Source organism: Taudactylus pleione, unplaced genomic scaffold (genome assembly GCF_031769625.1).
Source record: "Taudactylus pleione unplaced genomic scaffold, aTauple2 ptg000007l, whole genome shotgun sequence".
Classification (NCBI taxonomy): domain Eukaryota; kingdom Metazoa; phylum Chordata; class Amphibia; order Anura; family Myobatrachidae; genus Taudactylus; species Taudactylus pleione.
The window spans coordinates 21763702-21791199 of NW_028284410.1; the positions used below are offsets into that span (position 1 = coordinate 21763702).

At 43.1% G+C, this 27498-nt stretch overlaps 1 protein-coding gene across 1 annotated transcript in view; it reads right to left on the reverse strand.

The window, feature by feature from the left end:
• The window catches only part of STPG1 (sperm tail PG-rich repeat containing 1), a 101477-nt gene that overhangs the window by 34812 nt on the left and 39167 nt on the right, over window positions 1-27498 (reverse strand). The window contains exons 4-6 of the mRNA XM_088462533.1: window positions 20638-20736; window positions 6250-6429; window positions 5953-6064 (exon numbers count right to left, since the gene is read on the reverse strand). Of these exons, the coding sequence (XP_088318659.1) occupies window positions 5953-6064; window positions 6250-6429; window positions 20638-20736 (391 nt within the window). The remainder of the gene's footprint in view (window positions 1-5952; window positions 6065-6249; window positions 6430-20637; window positions 20737-27498) is intronic.

The window sequence follows — 27498 nt, forward strand, 5'->3', positions numbered from 1 at the left end:
GACCAGGGGTCTGGTACGCAGTAAAACAGGCATAATAATAGTAGTTGCTGAAGCTAGAAAACACAAACTAATACTCTGGTATCAAATGGTGCTCAGAGAGGGGTTTAAATAGGCAAAATAATACAATTCACTGCCAAAGTCATGTCAGTGGTCAGCTAAACGTCACTTTAAGTTTGAGGAAAAGCTGCGCACCTGTATCTAGAGGTTAATCCAGCATCAACATGACATGAAGCTTGTCCAGGAGAGGAGGAAGGAGACAGAGGGGAGTTGCTTTGCCAGGCTACTGGCAAAAAGCAGTAAGATGCCACCGCCAGACTAAGAAAGTTTGTGCTACAGTATATGCCGATTTATGACAATAACATAAAAGGGGAGATGTACTTAAGCTGCATACGGTCTGATTTGCACAACCAACAATATCACAGAACGATTTCCCTTGAACTTTCTGTAGTGAAGGACAAATGATATTGGGTGTACACACTGATAGATATCTTTCAGTGAAGTCATCCTGCCACATCTCTAAACAGGCAATTCTTGATGAAATCGTCCAAGTTGGGCTGCATGTACGGACGACCAAAGATATCGTTATCGTCCATGCGGGAAAGCGCATCGTTGGTCGTTCACTGCATAAAAATGAACGATATAAACGATTTATCGTTGAACGATATCGTTATCATTCATAGATATTATACCATGTGTACGCACCTTAAGCCTTAAAGAGAGAGAAAGTTAAGTAGATGCCCAAAGCAACTAATCAGCGTCTGCTAGATAAATAACAGAAGCTAATTGATTGTTTTCCCCTTTATCTCTCTCCAATGATTGCTACATCTCCCCCACAGTTTGCTAATTTCAAGAACAGAAGTGCTTCTCAAGAGCAGAATAAAAGGTAGAAAGCGAAGACAGCAATGGGAACATGGGCCCTGATTCAGAGCCGGACGCTCTAAATCAGGGCCCACCTCCATAATTATGGAGCGTCCTCCTGGACGCTCGTATAGCTGTGGGTCACCACCCACAGCCTATACGAGTGTGCAGGATGATGGTCGCGATGGTCTTGACCATCGCGACCATCGCCACTGCAAACCAAAGCCTGCGGTTGAGTTTCTCAACCGCAAGGCCCGGAGTGATTTTGGCTCTATCAGAGCCAAAATCACTCCCACTGACATCACTAGTGATGTCAGTGGGGCCGGCTTCTGACGGTAGGCGTTCCCTTGGGAACGCCCCCGTCTGGGAGGCACGCCCCCGGCACGCCCACCAAAGGGGGCGTGTTGTCAATCAACATCGACAGTACGCCCCCTTTGATCAGACACAACGAGCGAAGGAAAGTCCTTCGCTCGTCGCGTCTCGCGCATTCGCACGAATGAGCTCCCTCCGTCGTGCGCATGCGCAGTGCACACCATCGACCCACTTGCGAGCGGACAGCCGCTCGCGAGTGGGTCTGAATCAGGCCCTTGGTATAAATGAAGTACAGTATACAAAATGAACAAAATAACACAGTGTGCATATCATAGTGTTAATGTATTTGCTCCTTATACAGTTTAAGTGGAATTTGGCATGATCTATATAAAGTATGCAGCAATTTAAGCGCATCGTAATCGTCCAGGAAAACACCACTTTCACACGATTGGTTGTTACAATCGATCGAAAACGGCCAAATCGTGTAAAAAAAAAATCGCACCGTGTATGGTGCCCACACACGGTGCGACTTTTAAAAAGTGATTTGGCTGTTTTCGAACGATGGCATTTTCCTGGACGATTACGATGCACGTCCCTGGCATCGTGTATCGGCATCGTAGATCAACTGAACCTGCAGTAAGATTTCGACCTATTGTGTACGATGTAACACACATCGTACAGTGTTTTGCTTAATGAAGGATGCGATGTACGATGTCCCTGACCACTCCCCTCCTCCATTTTGTGACAGACGACGTTGGAGAAGAGACAAGCAGCAGCGGGTGCATCGTGTGTCTGGGGGTGTTTGCTGATTTGGAAAGTGAGTATCGCCTGTAGTATTCTACTACCACACCATTGTACACACCCTGCACCACCAAATGTGTATTAACCCCTCCTCCACCAATGTGTATTAACCCCTGACCCACCAATGTACCCAATGCCACCAACATACACTGACACAGGTCTAAAAACATATAAACTAATAAAAATAATTCAACTGGTAAAACATTCAAACTTTCAAATTCGAAATACAATTTTTGTTCTGTTTTCCCACAGAAATGACCAGTGCAAGACAGCACCAATTCATCACCGGCTTTCTCGAGCGCTATCACGCACATGACTGTCTATGGCGCATTAAGGGCAAAGACTACAGCAATAAAGCCAAGAGAGCTGTTGCCATTGAAGAGCTCGTCACGTGCCTTACCATGACGAGGCTTGCCCGAACTGGGTGAAAGCAAAATTCAGAATCTACGTACAGTGTACGTGAAAGAAAACATAAAAAAGCAGGAGTCGCGGGCATCTAGAGCGGGGACAGATGAGGTATATACCAGTACCGGGTGGTACTTCGACCTCCTCAAGTTCCTGCAGGAGCTGCAGAGAGCTTCCCAAACGCTCATGGTGAAGAGCGTCCCTGAAGAGCAGGAAGAGGACAACGTAGAAACTGAACAACTGTCCTCTTTGGATGTGGTCAGTACAGACATAGTGCATACACACCATGCCAAATGTTTTTTAAAAGTTCAATAGTCCACAATTGTCCATATAACATTAGCAGATACTGGCCCTCATTCAGAGCCGTACGCTCTGAGCAGAGCGCACGCTCTGAATGAGGGCCAGGCTCCATTTTCATGGAGCGTCCTCCTGGACGCTCGTATAGCTGTGGGTCACCACCCACAGGCTATACGAGCGTGCATTGTGATGGTCGCGATGGTCGAGACCATCGCGACCATCGAATTTGCGAGCCGGAGCCTGCGGTTGAGGTTTTCAACCGCAAGCTCCGGAGTGATTTTGGCTCTATCAGAGCCAAAATCACTCCCACTGACATCACTAGTGATGTCAGTGGGCCGGCTTCTGACGGGAGGCGTTCCCGTGGGAACGCCCCCGGCACGCCCACCAAAGGGGGCGTGCTGTCAATCAACATTGACAGCACGCCCCCTTTGATCGGACACAACGAGCGAAGGACTTTCCTTCGCTCGTCGCGTCTGGCGCATGCGCACGACGGAGCTCCCTCCGTCGTGCGCATGCTCAGTCCATAACATCGACCCACTTGCGAGCGGACAGCCGCTCGCGAGTGGGTCTGAATCAGGCCCACTGGCCTCCTGCCATGGTACTGCCCCCATTCCATTAAAGTAGGTCTGGTATTGCTCCCTGACCGGTTTTGCCCCGCGTAGTCCCTGTTGTCTCCAAAACTGCAGATGGGGCCACAGAGGGCATTTGCACTGTCTCCTGTGGATGGTCCGGGTCGTCTGCCATAGCTGTATCTAATGTCCCCTGTTGTATAGTAGAAGTTTTGCATAGGAAATTGTGGAGGACACAGCAGGCCAGGACGACTGAATCTATTTTGTCCACACAAAGTTTTATAGCCATATGGAAAATTCTGAAACAGTTGCAGAGAATGCCAAAGGCGTTTTCAACTATCTTCCGTGCCCTGGATAGATGGTAGTTGAAGATGCGCTTTTCTTTAGTCAGGCCCCTTTGCGCATATGGCTTTAACAAGTGTTCACGGAGAGCAAATGCCTCGTCAGCAACAAAAACGTAGTTTAGGCCGTGCTTCATTGCTGCTGTAGTTGGCAAATTCAGATGGTTGGTGTTAAGTCTTTCATAGAAGAGGGTTTGTTTAAATGACCCTCCATCAGAAGCACAGCCATTTTTGTCCACATCAACAAAAAGAAACTCATAACTGGCATTCATCACCGCCCAGAGCACTATACTAAAAACCCCCTTAAAATTATAATAAATGGATCCACTGTGGGCAGGTGGGTTAATGCGGATATGTTTGCCATCAATCACTCCACTGCAGTTGGGGAAATTGCACCTACGTTCAAATTCCTCAGCAATGGTCTACCACTCCTCCACCGAGGTTGGGAACTAGAATAAAGAAAGAAAACAACTAAATATTAGAGAACATTTTATTAACATTAATCTTTTCTCTCTCTCCTCCAACAGTCTATACCACCAGACCTCGACGTCAGCTCTAGCCCGCAAATTGCCCCCAGAAGCGAGAGCGAGGCCGAATTTACTCAGCCCGCTTCAAGACGGCGTAGGTATCAACGAAAGACCCAGGCACTGCCAGATGCGCAGTTAAAACAAGTCAAGCAGGCCCTACAAAAGCCCCCAAACATGTTCGACCACCTGGGCACTCATATAGCAAGCAGTCTGCGGGAAATGGGTGAAACCTAACAGATCCACGCACAGAGGATCATCTATGAGACGGTGATCCGGAGGTGATTGAAGCAGCTAGCACCACAACAAGGCTCACCGATGAGCTTCTGCCCCTGACAATGGTGCAGCCACTTAGTTATGGGTCAGCCACATTCCATGCCTACCCACCACCAAGCTACCAGGCCACATCACTACTGGGGCCAATCCCATCCCACCCTACACCCCATCCCACTTACCTTACTCCCGAACCCACCAACCCCTCTACATCCTCTGAGGTTATTTACAGAGCCATGTTGGCGGTGGAAGAGTAGCGACCACAATTTTGAAATTTAAAGTATTTTAAAATATCAACAAGTTTTATCTCTCCCAATAGCTACTGCATGGTATATGGTGCAGATGACACGGATTGGACAGGATCAATAAACACATGGCGTAAGGACAGATTGTTGTTTGCCGGGGCCTCAAACTGGACTTGCGCCATGTACTTCTTGGCCTATTCAATCCGTTGTCTGACACACCGTATACCATACAGCTGCCTAGCTATTGGGAGAGATAACACTTGTTGATATAGCAGTTTTTATACAATGGTTTTGTAAAACATTAAAAAGCAGCCATGTTGGTTTTGCTTTGAAGTACAAATATCCAGGCATAACGGTTGCTAAGTTTATTGATATTTACAGCCATGTTGGTTGATTTTTTACCTCAGTATGATTAAAAAAATATATATATATTTATTTCACCAGAAAAAAAAATGTGTCGTGTTTTTACTCACCTTAAAGTAGTGAACTTCAGGACATTGACAATGGCATCACAGGTGTCCGGGATGATGTGCCCCAAAGCCTGGGGGGAAATGAGGGTCCCAAACTTCAGGTCTTCAATGGACCTTCCTGAAGCCAGGTACCTCAGAGTAGCAATGAGCCTCTCCTCAGCCCGGATGGCCTTCCTTATGCTGGTGTCCTGCCTCCAGATATAGGGGGTCACCAGAAGCAGCAACTCCTGGAATGTCGCGTCATCCATGCGCAGGTAGTTGCGGTAATCGCCCGGGTTCTTCTCCCTAATCTCCATCAGCAGGGGCATATGGGAGCGAGTCTCCCTCCTCGTCAACCACTCCTTGGTACAGTTGGACCTCATCCTCCCCCTCTCCTCAGCTCCATCACCTTTGAGCTTCAAATAGCTATAGGCTAGCAGAAGCTTATAGCGATAGGAATCCATCAGTACAGAATAGAATGCAGAAGAACCCACCTTGTTGAGCCAGGCAAAACAAAGCAGAGCACAATAGTAATGTATAGCGTTCAGCAGGTATAAAACCAAGTGTCACTAGTCACAAAGCAGAGTGTGCACAGATCTAAAATGGATGCTGCCTTTTATACCCCCTAGATAAGCCCTCCCATTATTTAAATTCCAGCATATGTATCGTGAGGTTTTTTGCTGCATACATTATATTGTAAACGATTTGCAATTGTTTTACGATACATCTAATTGTACAGTATGCTTGTTTGTACAATCATTCCATTTGTTGGCACAAATCGTAAAGAATTTCGAGGGAAGAATTTCAAGAGAAATCGCATATGAATCGCATCGTATACAAATCGCACCATGCATGGGCACCTTTACATAGAGACTTACAAGGTGAAGGTCCTTTTAGAGGAGTCAGATGTATAGCATCTCTCTTTGTCCTTGAAACAAAAGCAGCATGTGCAGACACATTGTTATTTGGTTGGCAATAATTTATAGATGCCTGTAAAAAAAGAAAATACATACTGTAATATTCTTTTAAAGAATGCAGACGTTTCTTAAAAGTAAAATATATAGTTATATATTTTATGATCAGATTTCAGGATAGGCCACAGTCAGTGACCAAAATCAAATTAGCCAACCAGATTTTCTCATGTAATAAGCCATGTAACAATGATTTATACCTACATCATACTGATTTGGAGATGGTGTCTTGTGTTTTGTATCTTCCACCCTTGTAGCAATAGGCTGATGAAACATGCTAGAGTAGCTTTTGTTAAAGTCCTTCTTTGAAAACAATGTATCCTGTACGTAGTAAGTGTTAGGAGCTGGAGTGCGGACAATCTTAAAGAACAAACTTTTAGATGCCTAAAAAACAACAGAACAATAATATGTATAATTACGTATCATATATCGGCTGGCACAAGTGTTGTCATATATGTTCAATAGGCATAAAATATATCAATAATAGTTGATCAAAATCAAATTGTTAAAAGTAAAACCTCTTCCAGGTTTCTCCTGATTCTCTCATTTCCCAGTACTAGTTGCACTTTGTACAACGTAACCAGAGTCTCTCTCCATCAACCCCTGCCTTTTTTCCTGTTTTTTCTTTGCTAAAATTAAAAATCTAAAACCCAACAATTTCCTATTGTTGTGAGTGTACAGTGTAATTTCATGTAGTCCTTTGTATGGTCTCTTTATCATCCTGTTGTTATAAATAAAGAAAAAAAAAAAGTAATACAAAAACAGTGGATCAGATAAAGAACTATAAAGATATAAAATGTACTGTAAGATCAATAATATACAATGGAAACATTTTCATACTAGCAGAAATATATCTGAAAATGAACTGCATTAATACAATGTAGTTAATTGTAGATAGTGGGGGTCTCACCACTACTAGCCAAAACAGAGTGGCTTAACCCTGTTCTGACCAATCAGAGAGTAGCTGCTCTTTCTCTGTCGGCGAAATTTCCCTGGTGGTCTAGCGGAGACTTACCTGCTTTACCTGGCTCCTGCGGTGTTTTCTGGTCAACTGACGGTGACTTTGGACTGATCCTGCGGAGGTTCTGGCATTATCGCTAACCCTCACACCTAGTGCCTAACCCTAACCCTCCCCTTAGTACCTAACCCTAACTTTCCCCTCCTGTAGTCTAACCCTAAACCTCTGATCTGTGCAAAATGTCGACATTCTGCAGATGTTGACATGTTTAATGTTAGCATTTCAACAATGTCGACATAATTACTGTTGACATTGTGGTGTCGATATGGTTATCAACGTAAAGATTGCATATCCTCATGGAGCATTATATAGGAGCTTTATATGTTTTTTTTTTTTAATTTCCATGTGAATTGCAAGCAGGAACCAAGAAGAGCCTATAATTATTTAGCTTAGCAGTAAAGTAGAGAATTGAGGCATATATAGAAATTTGAAATATTTTACTTTAAATCACAATTTATTGAAAGGCTAGGATAAGTGGGAGCAGCAATACAAAATACAGTGAAAAACATGAGCGGAACAAAGCTGATATCAATCAAAAGCAAAGATACAGCATAGTGACCAATTTTACGAAGAGCGGGTAGATGAGAGGAGAGAGATGGTGGGAAAGTATATAATAAATTAATAATGTTCATATTTTTGAGAGTCAGTGCAGAGACTGACCAGAATGGGAAGACCGGGACATGGTTGGTCAGCTGGACAAATTATTGCAATACTTTGGTACTAACATTCCCTGGAATTAAAAGTAAAGTTTGGAATATAATGGTGAGCGCTGACTTTGTATGATATTTTTTAATTTAAATGGTGAGGTCACATACCACAGATGAGTATGCCGTGGATCAAAGCCAATTGTTTATGTAACATTTTTGTGGTCACACAAGTTCCCATATGTAAGTCAAATTTTGTCAGCTTATCCCCCAGATGTCCTTAATTTGTATGCTTGGGTGTGGTTCTGTCTCTTTAAGCCAGTGAGCCAGCACTTAAACCCATGGAAGAAGCATAATGTGTATTTAAAATCTATAGCTGCATACACACACAACTATTTAGTTAATGAACGATTTTAGTAAATGATTTTTTCCCTTGAAAAAATTAACTAAAATCGTTTACTAAAGTTGTTTATTTACTAAATGTAATGAACAATTTTTTAGAACTACAAACGATTTTTGCATATTGTCCTGGTTGATAATCTAGTAGCGCACCTGTGAAATTTATAGCTGCTTATGTTGTCACTACTCGAAATAGTGTAAAAAGTGGTTAATGCAAGAAGCGCTTTTTTTGGGGGGGGGGGATTTGTATGTACTAATTACTATTGATACCTGCTGGTCCACAGAAAGATGAATAAATAAATAATCAAACTGCAAACCTAACGAACAAATAAAAAGGAGGTATGTAAATACTTAAAATTAATAAGAAGAAAAGAGGATGAGTTACTTTGAATAGAAATGAAGATAAAATAAAATAAAAATAAAATCAAACAACAAAAACGAAATGTGGCTAGTGCAAAATGAAATGAAATTGATAAAGTACCAGTGATATTTAAGCATAAATGTTTACACTCCTTTTGTGGGAATGATAGGTGCCCGCTGCTTTGGTGCAGTGCAAACAGGTAACTGTCCCTATCTTACCCTAAAAGCGGCGTTTGTCCTTTGTTGCTGGTGAACATGTGCTGCTTGATGCTGTACTCGCACCCACTCTGCTGTCAGCGGACTGTACCCAGTCTGTTAGCGGGGGTTGCAGCTCAGCATGCAGCGATCTCCGCTGTGCCTCCGACAATCTTTCTGGCCTCTGGCTCTATTGATGAAAGGTGGCTGGTGGCTTGTGTAGTGGTCTGGGCTCCAACATGTTTCGTCCACAATGGACTTTTTCAAGGAAGCCAGGCTGTTGGTCGTTGCTTTAATTTATACTATGCTGATTGCACCAATTACTGCAAGTTAATGCAGCTGTGTGATAGATTTTTTTTTTAAAAACTTAATTAGAAAAAAACTATATATCAGCATAATTGCTGACTAAATGAAACTAATAATTAAAAATAGCATAATGCTTATATAGATAAATGAATTGGTAATGAAAAGTTTGATAATAGTATAAATAAAAAATAAGATAACTATGTAAAAATTAAAATAAAATTAATTTTTTTTTTTTTTTAAATAAAAATTTGGAAATACATATAAAAGAATGAAATGTAATGAAATAAAATAAAATGAAGTAAAAATAATAAATAGTGGACCACAGGATGTATAAAAACAGGTTATTAAACACTAGTTAAAAATGAACTCAGTTCAAAATCTATATTGAGTCCTCCGGGATGCAAAGTTTTCAGTTCATTTGTTGTATAAAATTCCCCCCTCTCCAATCTTCTTCTATTTTCTGTATAGCCATGAATCTTAACCGCTTAGGATTACTGTTGTGTTTAATGAAGAAATGGTCAGAGACGCTGTGTGTTCTTAAGCCTTTCCTGATGTTATTGATATGTTCACATATTCTAATTTTGAACTTTCTTTTCGTGCGGCCCACATATTGAAGTCCACAATCACATTGTAGCAAATATATTACTCCTTCTGTATTCCTTATTTGTTACTTTTGATAGGAAACTGTGTATCCCTTTCGTTGTTACCTTTTCCAATGTTGTACATCCTTTGCAGTGGTTACAATGGAAGAAACCCTTGCTGCCATTGTTTGTGCTTGGTTCTGCTAGCGGGATGTAGCTTGCAGTAAGAGATGTTTGCAATGTGTTAGCTCTTCTGTAAATTATTCTCGGTTTTGGTGGAATTATTCCTTCTAACAATGGGTCTGTTTTGAGGATATGCCAATGTTTGTGTAGAATATTTTCCAATGCTTTTGTATTACTATTTTACCTGGTTATGAAAGTCATCTGTGATGTGACATCCTTTTTGGATGTCTTATATTTGATGAGGTCACTTCTATTTTTTCTGTGGGTTGCTTTAAGACTGTTTTTTAGCAGGTCCTTGTTATAGCTTCTGTCTTCAAATCTTTCCTTCAGTTTATCACTTTGTATCGCAAAATCCATATCTTTAGAACAATTCCTCCTCAATCTCTGGAATTGACCGCCAGGTATGTTGGCAATCCATTTTGGATGATGATTGCTTGTTGCTAGCAGAAAATTGTTACAGTCCAAATATGTTTTAGTTTCAATCTTTCGGTTTTCTATAAAGATTTCCAGATCCAAGAAATTGATGGAGTGTTTACTGTGAGTAGATGTAAATTCCAAATTTAGATCATTGGAGTTTATATACAGCAGGAATTTTTCTAGGTCCTCTTGATTGCCATGCCATATCATTAGTACATCATCTATATATCTAATCCACATGTGAATGTTAGATCTGTATGGGTTATTGGTCCAAATGTGGTCATCTTCCCACTTTGACACGAACAAATTTGCATAGCTTGGTGCGAATCGACTACCCATAGCAGTCCCAGTCAGTTGTTTATAGTAATTACCCTCATACCAAAAGAAATTGTGTTCTAGTATGAATTCTATGCAGCTCATAATAAAATTTGTTTGGCTATTTGGGATGTCCGGCTGGTTACATAAATAATGATAGGTGTGGGCACAACCATCAGCATGTCTTATACAGGTGTAAAGTGATTTTACGTCACACGTTACTAGTGTGAACGAATCCTGCCACGTGATGTTGGCTAATTTCTGTAATGTTGCTGTGGTGTCCTTAATGTAACTTTCCTGTTCAGCTACAAGTGGTTGCAAATAGTAGTCCACATAACCAGAAAGATTAGATGTCATTGATCCTATACCAGATACTATTGGACGTCCCGGAGGGTTCTCTCGGTCTTTGTGTATTTTAGGAATCTGGTAGAACACTGGTATTCTTGGTGTGGATGTATTGAGGAAGGCAAATTCATTTTTAGTTAATATTTGTAAATGTTGACCTTCTTCCAGAAGTTCGGTGAGTTCTTTAATATATCTGTCTGTTGGATTCCCTTCTAGTTTTTGGTAAGTTGTGGTGTCTGCAAGTAGTCTTTCCGTTTCTAGTTTGTAATCTGTAGTGTTCATGATGACCAGACCCCCACCCTTGTCTGCTGTTTTAATTACAATTTCTTTGTTATTTTTCAGTTCTTCTAGGGCGTTTTTTTCCTCTTTCGTGAGGTTCATCTTAATTTTGGATTTTTCTGGCAGCATATCGATATCTTTTTCCACTAGTTTCTGAAATGTTTCCAAGCCTGCTCCTTTTACATGGTATGGAGTAAAGTGACTCTGTGGCTTGAAATGAGTATGCTTGAATTCTGAATTACTGTAATTGGGTATTAGTGTCTCGTTTCTTAAAGATGGTTCCTTGGCATAATATTTCTTTAGACAAGCTTTGCATATGAATTTGTGCAGATCTATATACATTTCAAATTTGCTTGGTTTTGATTGTGGTGCGAACTTTAAACCCTTTTTGAGTAGACTGATTTGTTCCCCTGAAAGGTTGCTTGTGCTTAGATTGTAAATACCTTCTGTTACTATAGGTTCAGTACGTGATTTTGTGGTACGATTCTTCCTTATTTGTCTTCCTCCTCTCCTACCTCTTCTTGTATGTGCAGTTTTTTCTTTTTGGTCATTGGTGTTGGTGGTAGTTTGTCTTCTATTTGGTCCAGAAATTCTAAAAAATCCTCATCCGAATTGTTCCTGATTCTTTTTTTTATTAAAGATGTCCCTTTTTTCTTCTGTGAGTCTCTGTCTGAGTTGGTATGAGAGCAGTTCATTCTCTTTCTGTGCTTCTTTCCTCCCATTGATAAACGATCGTCTGGCTGTCTTTGTCTTGTTAGCCAGGACCGGTGTTTCCTTATATCTGGTGGTGTTTTGATAACTGAAATTTCTTGAGTTATAGGGTTGGTAGTCTCTTCGTGGTTGCATCATGGCTGGAGTTTATAACAGGTAGTTTCTTTGTTTCCATTTTTTCGGTTTCTCTCTTAATGGTAAAAGACGGGGATTGGCTGCTGGTTTGTATTTGTTCTCTGTGTTGTCTATCACATTCTGGCTTTTCTTTAGTCCTCTTTTTTCATCTAAATCTCTTATAAATTTTCTACGTTTTCTTTCTTTAATATCACATTCTAATTCATCTATTTTTTTATTTGTGAGGCTAATGAGTTGTTTGTAATCTTCCATATTCTTAAGGGGGTTGAATTCTTCTTCCAGAGTTTTGATCCTTTCTTGGATAATCTTTAGCGATTGTTCTCTGTCTCTAATGATTAATTCTATCAATGCCTTTGAACAACTGGCAAGTGTGTTGTTCCAATTGTCTATGAAGCTGTCACTCTTTGGAATGAATGTGGGATTTTTATGAATAATTAGACCCCTTGGGATTAGATTGAGTTCTAGATATCTTTTCAACGTTAATATTTCCCACCATTGCTTAGTTTCTGCTATGCATAATTTTTCAAATTCTAAAAACTTGTCACAGAAGCCTTTTTGGACTTCTACAGGGACATCATTTAATTGCAAATCTATATTGAAAAATTCTTCAGAGTTTATATTTCTATATTTGTGCGTAATATCTGACATGGTGCAGGGTGGTGCAGCTGGATTATTTGTGTATATTAACTATACACTGCAAAAATTGTCCTGGTTGATAATCTAGTAGCGCACCTGTGAAATTTATAGCTGCTTCTGTTGTCACTACTCGAAATAGTGTAAAAAGTGGTTAATGCAAGAAGCGCTTTTTTTGGGGGGGGGGGGATTAGTATGTACTAATTACTATTGATACCTGCTGCTCCACAGAAAGATGAATAAATAAATAATCAAACTGCAAACCTAACGAACAAATAAAAAGGAGGTATGTAAATACTTAAAATTAAAAAGAAGAAAGGAGGATGAGTTACTTTGAATAGAAATGAAGATAAAATAAAATAAAAATAAAATCAAACAACAAAAACGAAATGTGGCTAGTGCAAAATGAAATGAAATTGATAAAGTACCAGTGATATTTAAGCATAAATGTTTACACTCCTTTTGTGGGAATGATAGGTGCCCGCTGCTTTGGTGCAGTGCAAACAGGTAACTGTCCCTAACTTACCCTAAAAGCGGCGTTTGTCCTTTGTTGCTGGTGAACATGTGCTGCTTGATGCTGTACTCGCACCCACTCTGCTGTCAGCGGACTGTACCCAGTCTGTTAGCGGGGGTTGCAGCTCAGCATGCAGCGATCTCCGCTGTGCCTCCGGCAATCTTTCTGGCCTCTGGCTCTATTGATGAAAGGTGGCTGGTGGCTTGTGTAGTGGTCTGGGCTCCAACATGTTTCGTCCACAATGGACTTTTTCAAGGAAGCCAGGCTGTTGGTCGTTGCTTTAATTTATACTATGCTGATTGCACCAATTACTGCAAGTTAATGCAGCTGTGTGATAGATTTTTTTTTTTTTTTTCCCTCTTTTCTTCTTTTTAATTTTAAGTATTTACATACCTCCTTTTTATTTGTTCATTTGGTTTGCAGTTTGATTATCGATTTTTGCATATTAACTTACTGAAAATCGTTCAGTTGACAAGTCTGACTGAACTACAAACGTGAAAGCGCATGAACGATAATCGTTCATCGTTTGCTCAGAAAGTGAACGATTTTTTCAAACGATTATCGTTAAACAACAGAGGTCTGTGCCCAAATAACAAATTATAGACTGCTTCTCTGTAGTTCTACTTCAAGTGTATCTTGATGAGCTTTAACACATCTTCATGCTGGCACATTCTTGCACAGTATGCTGAGTTGCCATGCTTTGCAGCATTAAAAAAATGAATGCAGTTTAAGTGGCCCACTGAAATAATGATCTTTTGAATGTGATGAGTAACATTTTTAAATTGAGTAACGTTTTAAAATTGTTGGTATAATATGCCCAATGTAGTGGATTGTACCATTGGACATCACACTGCCGAGTTGCCTCAATTTAGCAGGAACCCAGGATCACCAGTCACACTACTGTGTTCCATCACTACTGCCTCTCTCTCCTGTTCTAAAAACACGCTTCTGTGTAATTGACATGCACATATTCTACAGTATATACATTTGGTGGATATCAGTTAAATGTTCAATGTAATAGGAATTAGTATATAAAATGTTCACTTCTTTTGGATATCCTATTTTAACTCTATGGGGGGTATTCAATTACCAGCGGCTAATTGTCGCGCCGAAACAATTCAATTAGCGGGGATTATCCCGCACGCGAGCCCCCACAGTCGAACTAAACCTCCCAGCTCAGAGACGTGCAAGGTAAAATCTGCAGAAAAAACACCAAATTGGGTTCGTGTGCAGGGTAAAAACCCATTGATTCCGCAGTTTACGCGGAATCAGTGGGTTTCCGCGCCTGAATGACGATTTTTTTTGGCGCTGGAAAAAGGCTAATTAATTGAATAGTCTTTCCCCGCGCCGCTGGGATGTTTGCCGGTAATTAGTCATGGGGGAAACCCCGCAGCTAATTGAATTCCCCCTCTCCTTTGGTTCTACATTATGTCACCAGAGGTGGTCTTCCATAAAAATAATTACTGGGGACCAGGGCCAGGTTAAGGATCACATGGGCCCTGGGGCTAAAAATAAGAGATATGGTAAAACTTACCTTTGTTATCTCTACGAGGTCCATTGGATCCACAGCAGACCTTGGGGTACAGGCATGGCTTCGTCCATCGAGCACCACACAGTTAAAACATTTCCGCCCAGGATGCACCAGGGTCCCCTCTCCTATAACCCACCCCCAGGCCAAGGCACCTTTAGTTTTAGTAGCAAGCCATAGGCCGGAGGAGTTGAAACAGAGAGAAGAAAGTCTGGAACACACAAGAGTCACCCTCTCACAAAGCAGGAGATGGAAACAAACGGTAACCAGAACAAAACCCATCTGAAGCACAGGTGCGACAGGGTGGGAGTCCTGTGGATCCTATGGACCTCGTAGAAATAGAGATAACAAAGGTAAGTTCTTACCATATCTCTTATTTTCTACTTCAGGGTCCATAGTCTCCACAGGAGACCTTGGGGATGTCCCAAAGCAGTCCCTTCAAGGGTGGGGACGCTCCTGTGCTGAAAGGAGAATCCGCCGCCCGAAGGAAGCATCCTGAGAGGCAAAGGTATCAAAAGCGTAATACCTTACAAAAGGTATGGACAGAAGACCACGTGGCTGCCTTGCAAAGCTGAACAGCTGAGGCACCACGGCTAGCTGCCCACAGACCTCGTAGAATGAGCAGTAACAGAGGACGGCACTGGAATGCCCTCATGAGTGTAAGCCTCAGAGATTACCCTGTGAATCCACCTGGCCAATGTCTGCTTGTTGGCAGGCCAACCCCTCTTATGGAAGCCATTGAAGACTTCTGAAGGGAACTTGTATGGTCCACGTAAATCCGGAGAGCACGGACCATATCCAATGAGGCCTCACCTGCTGAAAGATCTGATGAGTTAAAGGCCGGCACTATAATTTCCTCATGGAAACTAGACACCACCTTAGGAAGCAAGCCAGGGCGAGTCCGAAGCACCGCCCTGTCCTGGTGAAAAATTAGAAAGGGAGGATGACAGGAGAGAGAGCCCCCAAATCTTGAAACCCCTCTGGCAGAAGTAATCGCCCGAAGAAACACAGGCTTCGCTGTAAGCCATTTAAAAACCACTGAGCCTAGTGGTTCAAATCTAGGTCTTTGGAGAGCCTTAAGGACCACAGCCAAATCCCACGGAGCCACAAAGGGAGGCTTAAGCCGAAGGACACCCTGCAGAAAGGTGCGAACAACAGGAAGAGGAACAATTCTACCCTGGAACCATACCGACAGCGCAGACACATGTACCTTCACCGAGGCAAGACGAAGGCCCTGATCTAAGCCCGCCTGCATAAAAGACAGAACTCTGGATATCCGAAACACCTGGGGATCGTATCCCCGTGGGCGACATCACTCAAAACAGGTGTGCCACACCCTATGATAAATCCTGACAGAAGCTGGTTCCCTAACTCAGCTTGAGAAACCCCTAGACCTTAAGAAGGATGTCTCAAGAGCCACGCCGTCAAAGACAGATGACTCAGGTCCGGATAAAGGCAAGGACCCTGAGACAACAGGTCTGGACGTTGAGGCAACAGTGTCCACAGAGAGACTCTGAAGATCCGAGTACCAGTGACGTCTGGGCCACGCTGGAGCTACCAGCAGAATCTTGCCCCCTTCTTGCTTGAACTTTTGAAGTACACATGACAGAAGGGAGAACAGAGGGAACAGGTACGCAAACCGGAAGGACCAGCGTACTGACAGAGCATCTATCAGGAGAGCCAATGCGTCCGTTGTTCTAGATCCGTACACCCGCAGCTTGCGGTTGTGTCTGGAGGCCATGAGATCTATTTCTGGAAGTCCCCACCAGTCCACTAGGAGTTGAAACACGTCTTGGTGAAGAGACCATTCTCCCCGATGCACGTCGTGACGGCTGAGAGTCCGCTTCCCAGTTGAGCACTCCCGGAATGAACACTGCCGATGTGGCTGGGAGATTTCCTTCTGCCCAAGTCAGAAAGCGGGATACCTCTCTCAGGGTCGCCTGACTTCGGGTTCCTCCATGACGGTTTATGTAAGCCACCGTGGTTGCGTTGTCTGACTGAATTAGCACCGGCTTTCCGTGCAGAATGAGTCTGGCTTATTGTAGCGCTCAGAACACTGCCCGAAGTTCCAATATGTTGATTGGTAGGGCCGATTCTGCTGATGTCCACCGTCCCTGAAAAACGTGTGCACCCGCCACAGCACCCTAGACAGGCATCCGTCGTTAGAAGGACCCAGTCCGAGATCTAAAACGGGTGTCCTCTGTTGAGACAAAACCTGTGTAACCACCCAGTCAGCGACAGTCGCGTCTCCGGAGAGAGCACAATCATTTGTGACTTGATCCGACGGAAAGAATCAGCATCTGCAGTGGTATGGAATGGAACTGGGCATACTCCACCATGTCGAATGTCGACACCACGGAACCCAGCATCTGCATTGCCGAGTGAAGTGACACTCGGCGGCTCTGAAGACAATTGCGAATTTTTGGACTGTAACGTGGATATCTTGTCGTCCGTCAAGAAGGTCCTCTATTGCAAAGAGTCCAACAATGCCACCAGATGAACCATCCTCTGAGAAGGCATTAGGGAGGATATCTTCCAGTTCACCAGCCAGCGTCCGCAACACTGATATTGTTAGTTGCAGATGGCTGTGAAGCACTTCTGGAGACCCTGCCAACAGCAGAAGGTCATCCAAATAGGGTAACAGGCGAACCCCCTGCAACAGCAGGTGAGCCGCCATGACCGCCATCACCTTTGTACAGACCCAAGGTGTCATGGAAAGACCAAACAGCAGAGTCTGAAACTGGTAATGGTGGTCCCGTACCGCAAATCTGAGGTAATTTTGATGAGCCCTGGCAATAGGAATATGGAGGCATCCTGACTATCCAGGGACACCATAAAATCCCCAGGTTCCATAGCTAAAACAATGGAATGCAGAGTCTCCATTTGAAATTGAGGGACCCCCAGAAACTTGTTTAGGGAGTTTAGGTTGAGTATAGGCCGGAATGAACAATTTGGTTACGGCACCAGAAATAGGTTGGAATAGTAACCTGTCACCCTGAGAGGTAACGGGACAAGAACTATGACTCCTGCCTGTAGCATAGATTGTACCAACCTCCTGAACGCCAGAGCCTTTTCCGGGTCTGAAGGCAGGTCGGCTGTAAAGAACTGATGAGAAGGCCTTCTGCGGAAGGAGAGGGCATACCCCTGGGAGACCACTTCCCTTACCCAAGTGTCCCGTCCCGTCAGACTGAGGGTTTGTCGACCCGATTAGCAGCCAGAATCCTTGTGCTCCAAGCCTGTTTCTTGTGTTTGGAAGCCTTCTTGTTTCCTGAGGGTCTGGAAAGACTGTACCTTAGGCTTACCCTGTGGGCGATAGGGCCGAAAGGACGAAGTCCCAGCCCAAGATGGAGCCGGAGCTGAAGGTAGATATGCAGACTTTGCTGCCACCAGCATATCCACAATTTTGTCCAAATCCAGGCCAAACAGGACTTGACCATTATAAGGCAAGCATTTTAAACCCCTCTATGATTTAGCATCCGCCCTCCAAGAGCAGAACCACAAGGAGCACCGGGTGGACACTGCCGCCACAGAGATCATAGAAGTCAGAAGGCTCACATCCACAGCCGCTTCATTAATATATGCAGCAGAATTACTAGCACTACCTGCTTACTGGTAGCCTCCTCTGAAAGAGATGCTTCCAGGGTGCTTTCCATTGCCCGAACCACCCAGCAGACTGCCATAGCAGTTCTGGAGGCCCCTCCAGCGAGGGAGCTTACGGTCCGTAGCCAGGGAAGACATGGATGGCATAGGTAATGTCACACTCCTTACTAACCGCGTCACATGAAAATCCCACTGAGGAAAAGACACCCATTTGGCGAAATAATCCTCCGCAAAAGGGTATACATAGGCCAGGTGCTTTTGTGGTTGGAACCTTTTTCCTGGAGACTTCCACGCCTCCCCTAAATGATCTACTAACTGACCAGATAGGTGAAAAACTGCAGCAGCACCCTTAACATCCTTAAAGTAAGCATACATAGGCGTAGCCGAAGGAAGGTTATTGTCCGTAATTACCATGGCCATACAGACTGCCCATTATGAGGCCTGGAATATATATTTTAGACTTAACCTGAACCTCTGGGTGTGGGTTGTCAGTGTCAGACAAATCCACAAGTTCGCCAGTATCTGACAACGTCATCCTCATCATAGTGAGTAATCGGGAGTGACAATAATGGCCCAAGCGGTGACTCCTGTAACCTTTCCGTTAGGTTCTGCACCGTGGCGGACAGGACGTTCACCCAGACAGGTTCCACTTGGGAAAGCGTCTGCTGGGGGGGGGGGGCACTGAGCCACCACCATCTGTCCAGGAACCCAGAGAACCGGGGCCGACAACTACCCTACCACCTGCTGCGTGAACCCCAGCTGAGGAAACACAGGGGAATCTGACAACCAGTCTACCAGCAGTCAATGCCTGTACCAAACAAGCCCAGGGAGGTTCTTGTGACCTGCTGGGCACAGCAGGAGCAGCAGTAATGTCCAAGCATGCATACATAAGACATCCTGCAGTACAGCACCCTCCCCCACTCCTGCTCTACATCTGGAGCAAGAAAGTAAGAGAGGTGAACCCAGTGACACAGAATCCTCACTTGACATCTTGGCATGTGAAACACAACACAAAAACAATAACAATGAACTGTGAGGCAAATACCCACCCTGACAGTACTGGCACCGTTAGGGCAGAGAAAGGGTGCAATATATAGGGACAGTACAAATGGCTGACAGAAGAAATACAGGCAGACAGCGCTAGCATAAAGGCACACACCAATGCAGAATATTACGTGCAAAAATCGCACTAACCTCAACTACCCAGACCTACAGTTTGGTAGGAAAAAGCGCTGCATACGCCGACCTTACTGGAGGAGAGGTATGCAGGGGGGGACCCAGGCTCCGCACTCTGCCACCAGCTTGAAGCACAAAGAAAATAGCCGCCGGAGAAGACAGACGAGGTGGGCCTAGGAGGAGGATTGCCCGCCAGACTTCAGCGGAAAGGCGCCGAGAGCAGCGGAGAAGGGGGCCTTCTCTTGCGCTCAACAGGGAAAGCACCCTCCTCAGCAAGTAATTAACCCCCGGGATGCTGGAGCGTGATCCGAACTGCTCCAGCCCCGCATCCCTGGTGGTCTAGTGTGAGCGCAGGCTCAGCGCCTGGCTCCACTATACTGCCGTCCCCAGGGAGCCCCCAGCCCTGAGGACATTGGACTGTGTCTCAGCGGGCACCTACCGCAGACGCCCGCTGCTTACCTTGCGTTGCTCCCCCTGCGTTCCGGCCACAGTCCTGCTAGCTGGAACCCCCAAGCGCCCGCCGAGTTCCCCGGATCAGTACTGGTGGTCGGCGCCGGTGGGGGTGTCGGAGCGGCAGCACGGACGTCCGCTGGACTATACGTGCTGACCGCTCTTGATGATCTTCAGGGGCTGTGTAAGACAGCCCCCCTGTGCAGTGACCCGACTCCGGCCGAGCACCTACTCAAACTGAAGGTGCCTTGGCCTGGGGGCGGGGTATAGGAGAAGGGACCCTGGTGCATCCTGGGAGGAAATGTTTTAACTGTGTGGTGCCCGATGGACGAAACCATGTCTATACTGTGGAGACTATGGACCCTGAAGTAGAAAATGATCAATGGCCTATTGTGAGAAGCAGAAGTGGTGTGTAGCCAGTAACATGTGGGCAGGTACAACCCCTACAATAGCAGCCCCAATTTCTCCCTAAATACGTAAAAGTAGAAAATGATAAGAGAAAAAATAAATCAAATTTTAAAACTTATGAGTTATGGCCGACCATGTGGCCAGCTGGGTGGTTGGTCATCATCTTACTGTCATGATGATGGGAATATTTATATTTTATATATGGAGGCCTGAAGCTGTAGTCACATCCGCCCCACCTGCTGAGGACTGCTGCAAACAACAGGAAAGTGTGGGTTCGGCAATCATCCATAGAAAACTCCTTTACTCAAGGCAGTCACATTGCAAATAAGTGATTTATAAAGTTATAAAACGGTTATAAAGATCTCCCAACATATTCATCAGTTCATCGGTTTTACCTTTGATGGAAAGCCTCCTGTCCCTTTAGTTGATAATGAGACACTGTTAATGTCTGGTCCTTGTCCAACATTATATGATCCAGGGCCTGGATTTTCATTCTAGCAAAGAAAAAAGGAACTCCATTACATACTGTGTTAATTTGCCTGCAATAAACAATAAATCTATCCTTGAGATAAGGTTAAAAAAAAACACCTCCCTACTCTATATTTCTAAGTCACTCACATAGACGTCTAACTAATCATGCTCACAGTAATAAGCATAGCCCAGAACTGGCTGGGTACAGTCCCTCTGGGAGAAGATAAAACTCTAGAAAGTCACAGTATGAAAAAATAATATTGCACTGATTAGAGATGCTTGAAAAATGTCCTTACTTAAAAGCGCAATTGAATTTCATCGGTGTTATGGCAATGAGCATGTTTGTGGTACAACTGTTTGCACCTACAGATTGAAATTTGTAGTTAGTTTTAGGTTGGCATCTTGAATTTGCTATCTACATTAAAAAAATATATATATTTTAACTTTAAAACAATATTTAAAAAATATTCTTATGTGATAACACTAACATTTTTGTTGTTTTGAACTGCAAATACGAATGTGTTTAATGAAGTCTACCTTTAATTGGTTCAAAATTTAATCAACTTTGTTTGAATGTGTTTGAGCCATTTGAACATGGCCAGACCTGGCTGGCTGTCTAGGATTTTCAATTGATCACAAAATGTGAGAAATTGCAACAAAATTTCACATATATGTATGGATTTGTTGGACTATTAAAAGAGTAAATTCATTCTTGGTTTCAGTATACAGAGATAGATATAACACTACAGCTTACACTTCTGACAAGGCAGGCCCTGTTATCAGATGACACACAGATATGGTATGCAGATAGCAGTTATGGATTAGCTCTGTGCTCTACCACCACCTACTTAAACCATTTATCTTGGATGTCCCTCTCTCAAAAACTGAGCTAATGATCTTCACATCTTCAATACGTGACATGTCAACTTCTGCTGACAACACATCAATAAACTCTATCCCCAAGCATAAGCTTAATTCTCGACTCAAAACTTAACCTTTGGTAAACACATTCTGTCTGTATCAAAATACATTTACATTGGCCTATATCTAAGAAACATTTCCAGAATATGCATGTGTTTCACAGAAGACACTGCAAATCTTAAATTCTCCTATAGTCTCCCACAATGGTGATTACAACATGCTTACCTAGTCTTACGGAATGTCCGGATGAATCTCGGATGGTTCTACTGGACACCGAGAAGAGCTGTGAAATCTCTCGCAACCTGCCACAGCGATTCACACTGAATTGCATCATCGTGGCCCTGCCCATTGCTTTGCTAAACTGGGAATCGCTGCTTTTATATTGGGGGTGGAGCCACAATGACTAAATTGTAGCACCACACCCCCATACCACCTACCTCCCCCCTGTATTCTCCTTGTGATGCCTGAAGAGAAGTCAGCAAGAATAGATTACAATTTGCTTCTAACATAACTTTCATCCCTATTAATGTAGTAGCTAGACTAATTTTCCTAAAATATTCTTCTTCTGTTACGATCTGTCCTACCTTACAGTATAAAATACTTATTTTAAAACACAAAGCCATTCCTAAAACAGAACCAACATACATTTATTCCCTCATCTCTAAGTATATTCAAAATATCTTTCAACTGAAGAGTCTACCCAAGATATGAGTCTCTTATCCACCCTAATATCTAGCTCTCGCTCCTGGCTACAAGTCTTCTTCTGGGGGGAGGGATGGGGCCTGCACATACTTATTACCTCCCACCTATTTCAACTCTCGTACAACAAGACTTTCTTGTAGGTCCCAAACCATAAAGCATTCTCTGAAAACTCAACAATTTAGGTAAGCTGATAAAATTCCTTAATGCCTTCTTATCCTTAGGCTATTTTTCAGGATTACCAGCAATTCACTAAAAATCGACATTCATTCTATCTCTGTTCTTAGAGAAACTTCTGACCCCAAACCAATATTGCTGTGTGCATGGGTCATATAGCCTTATTTAGCACTTGTTTCTGTTGCAATCTGCTGAACCATAGTGCAATGTATTGCATTTGACCTGATTTATTGTTACAGGAAAATGTTAATAAATAATAAATGTTTTTACAAATAGAACGTTAAAAAAAGTCTGTGACTGTAATGAGAAATTAGAAAACTATTACCTAGTGTCATAAAAAAAATAATTGTTTCAAAGATAGAAAGCTCTACAGTATGTGTTTGACCCAGTTTATATGTTTAGTTCAACTGTCATTGCTGTTGCTTCTATGTTCGCTCGCTCGCGGCGCTATTCAATTCGCGTTGAATTGAATCGCCTCCTATGTTAGCAGACAATCCTGACTACCCAACTATGCCAATGTTACTAAGCATAATTTTCAAATCTCAAGGAAGGTTACCCATTTGCTATGACATAGAAAACTATGCATCATTTATAAGTTGTCAAAATCTGGAAAAATGTGTATCCGCAACGATGATCAGCCCATGGACCTGTGATTTAGTGTAACCCCTGGATTTGGATTACAGCATTGGATTGTAGGTGAATGGTATTCTGCTACCTAAAGGTTGCCTCAAGCCCTCTTAACCTTATTTTCCGATCACATAAATAATACAGACTGCACAGAACGAGTGTTATGCCCCCATCATTGGGTCTCTGATGAACAGACCACCAAGCCAAGCTACTATTGTTAGCAATCTCCTTGGCCTTCCTGGGGGCTGCAGCTACTGCCACAATTTTCAAGTTTAAGTCACCACCTCCCACTATGTCTCATCATTCAAACTTTACTATACCACCGCACCTGTACAAGAATACCAGTTGCCAACTGCTGCTTTAATATGGAGGTATTCAAGTAACAAAACATATTTTCTCCATAAAAAGCTACAATTGTTATTCTGCTACATTATGTATCAATTGTTCCCTACACCTCTTAGGGCTCGATTCAATTGAACGCAAATTAAAGAGCACCGGGAGAGAGCTCCTGGAGCTATTCAATTCAGCACGCTGTCAGAGAATGCCATTTCTCCCGCCCTTCGCGCCTTAAACAGGGTGTTTAGTCGCGAGAACAGGCAATCTCAGACTAAACTGCCCGGCGAGATGCTGTTTCTGCGGCGCTAAGGGCAGAAAACAGCATCGTACCTGTACTTTTGTCGGATTTCTGTTCGCACCCCTGGAGGGGTGCGAGAAAAAATCCATAACAGCGCACTGAATTGAATAGCTCCAGGAGCTCCCTCACGGCGCTATTTAATTTGCGTTCTATTGAATCGAGCCCTATAGTTGTAAAGTCATTTTGGCAGGACCATTTGTACATTCTGTTTGAGGTCATTGTATATAATTTGTAAATTATTATATGTTGGTGCTTTATAAATAAAGTTTAATAAAAAGAATAACATCACCTAACCAAAAACAAAGACACTACAAACCTTAGACACCAGTTGATGACAGTCTATGCTAAGGGTTCTATCCAATTAGCCGCAATGTACTTGAGGGTGCGAGTCATCGCGGCAACAGCGGCACTTTACGGTAGCCCAGCGGCAGCCTGAATTTGCACAAAACTGCTCGCAGCCCCATAGGACTATGAGGAAATTCGTGTCAATTTGGGCCGTGAAGGGTGCGAGATGTTGTGCTGTTGCTGGCGTTTGAACGCCATTGCAACGGGAACTGGCACCTGTTTCGCACCCCTCGCGGATAATTGGATTGACCCCTAAATGTGTATTTCACTCAGAAAGTGAAGTTGGCAATATGCTTTTACAAATGAAGGCAACCTAGTTACACTGTAGACTGGCAACTTGGAATGAAAGAGAGTAGTAGATTTATCAAGCAATGATTATTTATCACTGTGTAATGATTAATAAGGCCCCAAGTGTTTTTAGTCTCATTCCACAATATAAAACTCACAGTGAATTAGCAACAATTAAATTAATGCTAATACACACGGAGTAAAAAAACAGATGTGTGGGTAGTGAATAATTCCATTTTTTTCCCTCACCCCGGCTGACTCACATCTGCTCCAGGGCTACAATGCAAAGAAAACAGGGAGGGATATCAAACAAAACAAATTTCAAACTCACCTTGAATTCTAAACATTGACAGCTTAAGCTTTTAATGAAACCTGGATTCACGTCACCAAGGAGGAAGTTTCATTGGTATGTGTGAGCTGGGACAGAGAACACCTGTGTGTTTCTTAATGCAGGTTGCACTAATATTGAAGCAAAAACAAGATGCTCAGAATGAATCCTTAATTTGACAAGTGCCATTGTTGAGTATATAACCTGCCAAATCATCAGGTGGCCTCATCCCTTGTTAACCAATTCTTCTAACATGTGTTTAGGGAACTGTCATTTTCAATGATCCATAGATCTAGGTCTATAGAAACAATGAAAGAAGAGAATATAACTTTTAACTTGGAAAAGTAAATTAAGTTCATTCTTCAGTAACTTGAATAAATAACAAAGTCTATATTTAAATTAATTCATATTTTTCAATTGCTTTGATCATATTATTTCCATTTCATCTGCAGTAACAGGTCAAGTCTGGTGCGCCCATGGGATAATTCTTACAGCCAATTAGTTATGCATTATAACAAATCCTAAAACATATTGCATGATGATTCACACTACAGTCTAAGAAAGGGTGCATCATTTTACAGTTTATTAGAAATTGTTATCACATTCATTTTTTATTTCATTTTATTTCATCCCCCTTACACCTTAATTTCAACTCCGCATATCCTACTTTTTCTCCCATTCTCACTCACCAGCCCATAAATCTGTAGTACCCCAGCACGGAAAACAGCATGGACTCCATATGGTCTACTCTCAAAGTTTAGATAAAATTAAGTTTGTGTACATATCATGCAAATACAACATGAATGGTTCATCCTGAGTAACAGCCATATTGCAGTGTACTGCTACTAACACATGTACCTTTCTGAGTGAGCCAGTTATAAAGACGTGCCATCTACTCCTCTTACATGCATGAGATATCCATGCTCTCTTCAATATTTATACCTGCTCAAAAGACATCTAATGTGATGCAGAAAAGAAACTTCAGAAGAGACTATAAAACTTTATAATAATTGTGACATGTTTTATTTATTGTTTTATATTGAAGAGTTCAAATAACTTTGCCTTCTGAAGAAACCGGGAGCTTGCCTTTACCCGGCGAAACGCGTCAAGACCTTATTGTTAGCTGCACTGAGACCACCCACTGCTCACCGTGTATTATAGAGTGTATGCCGGCCACAGACCTATTCACACTCTAGCCTCTGTGCAGCCATCTACCCTCCTTACCGGCACAGTGCCGAACATCCGGTGACCTGTGGGACAGAGAGTGCCAGACAATATTTGAGTGCGCACTGGACTGGAGGCATCCAAGCTTTCCAATGGAGCATCTCCTTACAACAGAGAGACGGCTCCTGCTTTTCTACGCCGATACATTCACCGGCTAGTACATAACAGCTTCTAGAGAGGCTACAAACGGATCTCCGGCTGGAACATTATTCTTTGTACTGACATCCCACCTCCGCAAGTATTATCCTCCAGTTACCAGTATTACTCACTCTCACACTCTCCATTATAACAATATTATTATGACTAATCAGTAATCTAATTTTGGAAATATTTGGATGCCCATTTTCTCTCTATTGTGGACTAATAGACGTCCAACAGTGCAGCCAAGACTGATTTTCATTCATTTTTTCCTAATTTTTTCTATTTTTGTTTTTCAATAGCTCCCTACAGGATTACATTGGTTTATTCATTGTGGATCGCTGCACCAACAGCATTTTTTACCAGTACCTTATTCCCAACTATTAATGCGAACTTATTATGATATAATTCCAATGGTTTTTATCTATGTCTATACAAGCTATTAGATATTGATACAGGTTATAGCATTACATTGTGTCATATTTAAGTTGATGCTATTATAGGAATTATTTAATAAATATTAGTCCGATTACGATGTCATACTGTCTTCCCTGGGTCGGGTAGTGGATGTGCGGCATAACACCAAAGCTGCATACACACGGTATTTTGTTCCATGTAGAGATTGATACGTATTATCTGATTTCCTTCATTTCAAATGAGTCCAACACCTGGTAAGAGTCTGCTTTGACATGACAATAAATAAAGCACAGAGACAGACACTTAATGTGGCTGGAGTTGACCTAAGTGGAGACTGTTTTGTTAATGGACAACTTTACGATGCACTCCTTGCATTGCAACATGGTTTGTCCAGGTACAGAGGGTCTGATTCAGACCCGCTTGCAAGCGCATGAGCGGGTCGATGGTGTGCTCTGCGCACCCGCAGCGGCCGCACTGCGCGTGCGCAAGCCCCGGAGCAAGAGAGAAATTCTCTCGCTCCATGGCTCACTACAAAAGGGGCAGCTGTCAACGTTGATCGTCAGCTCGCCCCATTCTGTAGGCGTGGCGGGGGAGTGGCTTCACAAACGGAGGTGTTCCCAAATGAACGCCTGCTGTTTGTGGGCGGCCCCACTGACATCAGCAGTGATGTCAGTGAGGGAGCTTCCGGCTCTATTGGAGCCAGAAGCTCTCTGGATCTTGCGGCCACGAGACCCTACCACAAGGGTCTCGTCTCAAACCCCGATGGTCGCGATGGTCTTGACCATGGCGACCATCATCCTGGCCGCTCGCAATAGCTGTGGGTGGTCACTCACAGCTATGCGAGCGGCCAGGAGACCACACACACAAAAAAAAAAACGCCCTGATTCAGAACGAGCGCTCTTTCAGAGCGTCCGGCTCTGAATCAGGCCCAGAGTTACTTGCTCTATCTTACTCTATTCTCAAATCTGCATCTGACCCAGAGAGTGA